Source organism: Mercurialis annua, linkage group LG5 (genome assembly GCF_937616625.2).
Source record: "Mercurialis annua linkage group LG5, ddMerAnnu1.2, whole genome shotgun sequence".
In the NCBI taxonomy this organism is placed as follows: domain Eukaryota; kingdom Viridiplantae; phylum Streptophyta; class Magnoliopsida; order Malpighiales; family Euphorbiaceae; genus Mercurialis; species Mercurialis annua.
In genome coordinates, this window is record NC_065574.1 from 46,070,414 (window position 1) to 46,077,642 (window position 7,229).

Genomic DNA, 7,229 nt, shown 5'->3' on the forward strand with positions numbered 1-7,229 from the left:
GGACAGACTATATAAACTAATTTCAAGATTCAAATAATAAATCCATATATAGTCTAGAAATTCCATATAATATAATTCCATATAATACTCATTAAAAAATCAAAGAAAAAAATGGAAAAAAAACCAATAACAACATAGAGCACATGGAAGAAGCAGAGTTCCAATTCCAATACAAATAAAACCCCACAAAAAATCCAAACTCCTTTCTCTCTTCCCATTTCCAACATTGCCTTTTTTGATGTACAAATCAAACTTCAAAATCAAAAATAAAAAACTTAAAAAATGATTAACTTTTTCACTGACTAAATTCAATCATCTCATGGTAAAAAAAAAGTTAAAAAAGGTAAAAAAAAAGTTAAAAAAGGTAAAAAAACAATAAAAAAAAGTAAAGAAGTTGAAGCCTATCAGCCTTTTCATGTACACTATACAGCCACATACTGTAACTTTCCTTTAAAGGCCAATCAATCTCTTTAATTTAATTTTTGATCAGCCAATTCTTTTAGTTTTCCACTTCTTTACAACAACGCCAAAAAGAACCCAATTATTAATAATTATAATAATAACGCATCCCTCTCTTCATCTTCTTTAATTTCACTCTCTCTCTCCATTATGCTCAGACTGGAAATTTTATTATAATTTGTGATGGTGTTTTAGATATTCAGAAGAAGAAAATAATGGGTTCTTGTGCTTCTGTTCATAAAGCAACACCTGAGTCAGCAGCTGCTATGAAGCTGGGAGTTTCTTTTGATTCTAGAAATGGTAATCTTGCTGTTCCTGAATCACCCATCAAAGATAATCAGCAGAATTTTAATGGGCATCCGGCAATCAAGAATTTTAACGATTTTGGTATGCTCTGCTTAATCTATATTAGTCTTTATGCTATGTAAATCTGTGTTTTTTGTGCTCTTTAATCTGTTTTTTAAGTGTGTTTTTTTAGGAGATACTGAAAGTTTGAATAAATTTTTATGATCAAATAATTTTTTTTATTTGATGCTATTTTGTTGTGTTTATTCTGATTATCTGTTACTTGTTTTTCTGTTATTTGTTGATTGAATTTTTTGGATGAAAATTGTTGGAATAATCTTAGGTGATGAATGAAATTGAAGGGGAATTAGTTAGTGGATAATTTTGCTCATACATGCAGATTTTATGACGCTATAGTTTAGATATCCAACATAATTGGAATGGCTATTTGAGTTTTGGTGATCTTTTTTGGGATTGTACTGCTTGAAATATGAAACCCATGATTTTTTTGATTTGCCAAACTGGGTACAATAAGAGGTTAGCCAGAGCAGTGTGTAGCTTTGCTTGAATTTGGTACTATATTTTGGGTTAAATGCAAATAAAATCATCAACTATAATACAAACTTTTAATTTATGCAATTCGGAACACGAATTCCATATCAGTGATGTGCTGATATGTCATGCCGAAATCTGCATACGGTAGGTATAGTTAGGTGAGTTCCCGCTTCCATATTAGCACCGATCGATTGGATTTTCAATCGGTGATTTGAATTGCAAAAAACTGAAAGTTAATATTTCGGATTGCAAACATTAAGAGTTCGTACCGAAATTGCAAAACATGCAACTTCATGATTTTATTTGCATTTAACCCTATTGATTTTGGATTCATTAGAAAACACAATGTCCAATAAGTTTATCTTAATTTTGTAACCTTAGTTATGCAGACTAATAAGCAAAACATTGTCTTGCTGGCTTTTCGAAAGTATGCACCGCGTGGGGCCATTAGTAGTTGCACATTGATAATTTTGTGTGTTGTCTGGCATATGTTAACCATTCTTGATCGTTGACGATGACGGGGGAGAGATGGTCCATAGTCTATGATAATGGTGTGACGTCTGTTTTCATATGTCAATTTGTTATTAATGTTTCTATTCATAACTTGAATATCATAAGTTAGATTTTTATAGGAATTCTGCAATGAAAAGGAAATTGAAGAGGAAACATAAAGATTTTAGATTGTGTTGTCTATTTTACTTGTTAGATTTCCAAAAATGTGGCAAAGTGAATATTAATACTTATCAACTAATATTTATCTTTGTAACTATTTGTGATAAGCCTGACATTTATATTTAATGGACTTTCAAATAAGTTAGATTATTTGTCTTCTTTGATTGTCTGTTCTGTCATAAATAAGTTCAGCAAATTAAAGACTTACATATGTAGCACGGCACGAAAATGCAGAAACAGAAAATGGTGAACTGCGACAATATGGAAACAACAATTTTTATGATAATACCTTTTAAATATAGAGTTTCAGTGTTTCACATTTCTAAAAGCAAAAATGAAATGTCAAAACGGGAAATTTTGTGCAGCACGGGACATTATGGATTATTTACAAATTAAGCTTCATATTTAAGGATGACTGGTTTTAGTGTTGTTTTAAAATCTGATTAAGCTACTCATTCATTGTACTACTTGAGGATGGAATTTGATATATGTTTTGCTTACATTTCAGGTAGTAAAGAGGACACCTTTTTTGATTCCCGAGCTTGGTTAGATTCAAACTGTGAAGACGATTTCCTCAGTGTCAATGGTGGTAAGAATTTTTTTAAATTGTTTGAGCTAAGTTTGTCCAGGAAGTAACTTGCATTTCTCTTACAAATACCTTGGATTGTTCCTGTGTATTTAATAACTCTGCTGCACTATTTTGTATATGGTAATCATGAATCAGATTGGCCATTGCTAACTAGCCAGCAATTCTGCTGCACTCTGCCATTGTCTAACTATCCAGCAATGCCTTGCATTTTGCTTCTGGTTTTGCAGATTTTACTCCATCCCGGGGCAATACTCCAGTGCATCATAATTTTTCAACTGGAACCCCGAAAATCAACAGAATCTCTTCCGAGGGCAGACCTCCAACTCCTGGGTCTATACCTGAGCCATCCCCAACAGGGAAAAAGAGACTTTCAGAACTTTTTCATGACATATTGCGCGAAGAACAGAACGCTGACAATCAAGACGGTGCAAGCATTCAGAACGTTGCAGATGGCCAGAAAGAAGTCAAGCAAACCATTCTCGACGTTCTTCCCAAATCTGCCGCCGGTACCCCTTACATCTCTGGAACTAACAGTTTCTGCAGTAGCGAGAGGACTGTTAATGGAGAAGCTTTATTAGAGAGGGAGAAATCAATTAAATCCGGGCAATGTTGCCTTCCAAGTTTGATTTCCTGCCGTAGTTTTAGTGACAGGAAGAAGAAGATGAGTCTGGCCATAGCTGTAAATGATAAAGCGTAGTTACTGGTACTTCTAACAAGATGTAAAGCTCTCGATCAACCCCACTTGAGATCGTAAGTTACGTGAAACATCTTCATTACAATCGGATTATGTAAGTAAAATTTCACTTATATAGAAAGCAACGTTGGTAGAGGAGGTATATAACGCCATGAAGATCCTCTCCAAGTTTATCTTGGGGTGGACGAAAGACCATAAATTGTTGTTTTAATGAAGATTTTTATATTTATAAAGAACAATATCTTGTGTGCATCCTCAAATTTTTAATTTTTGAATATTATTAAGGAGTATGTTGTCATCAATAACATATTCTCATTCTATTTAAACTGTTTATTGAATGCCTTGTCTGCTACTTTATTTCAGTAGGTTCATGCAATCAAACTATAGCAATGGCTAGAATTTAGTTTTCTAAGGCACAAAGCTAGATAGATCTCAGGAGGATTATGGAAATTGGAAAGGAAAATGATAAAATTAGTCATAATTTTCGAATTAATTTTTTTAAGAATCAAGTAAGAAGTTTGATTTGTTTTAAATAAGGCTTGGATTTTGAGTCTTAAAGATGGAGAAAATAGAAATTTATGAGTTCATCTAAGTGGCTCTAAATTAGTGAAGATTTAAATGATTTCCAGAGATATTAGGAACTTGCTTTATTATTGAAAATGACCATTACCATAATTCCATCTAACTAACATATACAACCAGCCAAAACTGCAACGTAATTTTCTAAGGCATCATGATTTATGAATTCCAAAAAGTCTTTGTCAATCCAACTTGTCATATAGTATTGTAAATGGCTTAATATGTTATTCGATCCCTCAACTATAACGTTTTCGTTTATGGAACCCCTCAATTGTTATTTTATATTAAATGTTGATTTTTTTTACCAATTTGACCTCAAAACAATCCAATTTTTATCATCATACCCTCTGATATGCCATTGTGAAAAGGTATGTGTAATTAAGTGCATGCTTTGTATTTTTATGCTCACATGTCTGTTTTAATTTTTCAACTGCAATTTTAATCTATAACACATTAAAATTTTATTTTTTAAACCGACTTTTTCTTTTAGCTATTCAGTTTTATAATAATTTCACTTATATTGTGCCAGTATAAAAAATACTTGTGATCATATATCATTAAGCACATGAAGGTTTTTATTAATGAACTTGTGCATAAACTAAAGGCTTAAATGCACAAAACAAATCATCAACTTTCGCGTGTTTTTAGTATTTAGCATAATTTTTTAATTTTAGCAGAAAAGTACATGAACTTTCAAAATTTTGCAATTTCGACCAAGTTCAACTTATATCTAGTGATACCGTCACGGGATAATTCAACTGAGTTAAAAACTGGTATCACACTTACATTCATACAATACATAGTGAGTCCCGATATAGTTTTATCGAGTTCAACTCTTAGACATAGGTCTCGAGATAGTTCCTTACCGAGTTCAGCTTATGTCTAACACAACATAAGTTAGTCTAGTTTCGATCTATTTTTATCATATATATCGACTCGACTCTATGATCACATAACTATTTCGGATCGCACATAATTCATGTTTTACAAATAATAATCAAATAAGCAAAACAAATACAATCCAACCAATTCAATACAATCAAAAACAACCAATTTCCATATAGCCAATCTAATCAATTCAATCAATTCGTATATCAATTTCAATCAATACAAACAACTCATGCGATGCATTTCTTTCTATTCATAACATATAGATATCAAATATTATTTTTTTACTATAATACGAATGAGTAAAATATATTCACAGCTTGCTATTTCAATTTTCACAATTTTTTTTCTTGGCCGAATCCCTTAGCCAAATCCGTCGATCCGTAACTCGTTGATACCTATTTCACAATCACGATTCGAATACGGTTAATTCCAATAAACGTGTAACTAATATTCATAAACCTAAATTTATTAATTTAGGTTATTGTCTTTTAATCCCAATAACACTTTTAGTTGATATTCTTTTGAATATCAAGTTTAGCTTTTAAAGCTATAACAATTTTATTTAAAACCGATAACGTATTTAATCGTTTTAAATACGTGTGATGGTTCTGCGAATGGTAGGATCTTCTCTTGTCAACCTGAGATCACGAACACAGGTTAGAATGAGTCGGACGTTTGTGTCCGACCACACTCCGATGCCTAAGTCAGATACCTTGTAAGGTTCAAAGATAAATGACGTAGTTTATAGAGAATGAATTAGGGTTTACCTTTGGTCTTCAGTCTATTTATATAGAATCCTTTCTCAGTAATTGACTCGAGGTCATCTTCTTGTGGTTGTGTTTAATTCGGACTCATGCTGGAAAATAGGGATTTAAGTCAATCCCAATCTTTCCGGATTCCAAAGATCATATCAGTTAGGATCTGCGTCTACTGACTAATGACAGCTGTTTGGTATCTGCTGTCTACCATACTTATTTGACTATATGTACTGGGGTCAACTGCGTATCCATCATTAGCCCCTCCCCTCTCTATTCCGTAGCGCAACTATTTATGGTTGTTTTGAAGCACTACCCGGATAATTTAAATGCAGGGTAACCTTAGTTATGAAGTAATCATTCTTTCCTCATGCCGCGTGGCTCACTTTTTGAAATTTCAAAATTTTGAAAATCAAAATAATACCCGTCTGTTCCGTTCCTTACGCTCTCTCCCATCTCCACGTGTCCTTTTTTACCTTCCCTTATAACTGCTTCTCTTTCTTCTTTCTCCCATTACTTCTTTCATTCTAGCGAGTTTCTGTTTTCTTCCTTCTTTCTTGCAAATTTCTACTTTCTTCTTTCTTTTTTTGGCAATCGTCCTCTCCATTTTTACCAGGTATTTTCTTTCTCCTTTTTATTTTTATTTTCTTCGCATCATGCCTCGCACCCGTTCTAGTGTTGCCACTCCTTCTTCTAGGACCACTGTAGATTACCGTAGGGATTTAATTGAGTTTACCTCTAAGATTGATGACAGTATGCTTACTGGTATACGCGAGACATACGACATTCCTTTTGATTACACCTTGCATTCATGTGATCCATCCTTTAGTGCTAACTATCGCCCTGACGCCGATCGTATTGTTGTTTACAAAGAACAGTTTCGAGGTGGTCTTCGTTTTCCTCTCACTCCTTTCCTTCATGGTTTCGTTCTTACCCACAAAATACCTCTAGGACAAATTCATCCAAATGCAATCCGGTTGCTGTGTGCGTTTGCTGAACTAGTTCACCAGAAAGGTCTAGTTCCCACCTTAGGTTTAGTGGCCGAAGTGTTCAATGTTTCCCGGAGAGCCAACGAGTTTTACCTTTATCTTCCTTTTGTTCGTGGCAAGCGTTTGCTTGCTGGTCTTCCTAAACTCAATAAGGGTTGGCAAAATTTGTTCTTCTGTGTTGGTCATCAAAATGCATTTGCTTCCTTTCCCCTTGTTTGGTTGGACAAACCTTTGAAAATTTCTGTTACTAAACCTCCGAAGAAGGATCTGCTTCTTCTGGAACAGCTTATTGGTGCTGCGCGCCTCAAATGTTTCAGTGCTCCTGACCTTGTTAACAATTACTTGGCCCGCTTGTTTCCTGAGTATGCTCCCCTTGTGGACGATTCTGGTGGATCCCCAGATCCTAGTGCGGGTAGCCAATCTCTTTCTCACGAACCTACCGAATCTGCGTCACTTATGGATCTAAGTTCTTCTGAAAAGGGTATGCTAATCTCTCCTTTGTTGTAATTTTTGTTATGTGTATTGATCTGCTTTTGCTGTGTCTTCAGAAATGAACTACCTAGATGACATCAAGATTGTTATGGAGGAGTTGCCTGGTGTGACACCTTCTGCGTCTGCTCTTGCTTCCTCTACTCCTACTGCGTCTGGGGGCTCTCAGACAATGCCTGCGTCGCGGTCTGCGTTGAACAAACCTCCTATGAAGAAAGGGGATTCTTCCTCCAGAAAGGTGCCTAAGCCCTCTACCCGATTGAAACAGGAGT

General features: G+C 34.5%; 1 protein-coding gene across 1 annotated transcript; it reads left to right on the forward strand.

Moving 5' to 3' along the window:
- Positions 1 to 484: 484 nt before the first annotated feature.
- LOC126682979 (uncharacterized protein At3g27210) lies at positions 485 to 3,506 on the forward strand. Its single transcript, XM_050378787.2, has 3 exons — positions 485 to 846; positions 2,480 to 2,560; positions 2,788 to 3,506. The coding sequence occupies exons 1-3, from the start codon at positions 675 to 677 to the stop codon at positions 3,255 to 3,257; spliced, it is 723 nt and encodes a 240-aa protein (XP_050234744.1). The 5' UTR covers positions 485 to 674; the 3' UTR covers positions 3,258 to 3,506.
- The last annotated feature ends 3,723 nt before the right edge of the window (positions 3,507 to 7,229 follow it).

What these genes read in the sequence shown, in the direction of transcription:
- LOC126682979 (XM_050378787.2), top strand. Translation starts at nt 675, where the DNA reads ATGGGTTCTTGTGCTTCTGTTCATAAAGCAACACCTGAGTCAGCAGCT. An exon ending in CAAGAATTTTAACGATTTTG is followed by an intron (nt 847 to 2,479) that starts GTATGCTCTGCT and finishes CTTACATTTCAG; the next exon opens with GTAGTAAAGAGGACACCTTT. An exon ending in TTTCCTCAGTGTCAATGGTG is followed by an intron (nt 2,561 to 2,787) that starts GTAAGAATTTTT and finishes CTGGTTTTGCAG; the next exon opens with ATTTTACTCCATCCCGGGGC.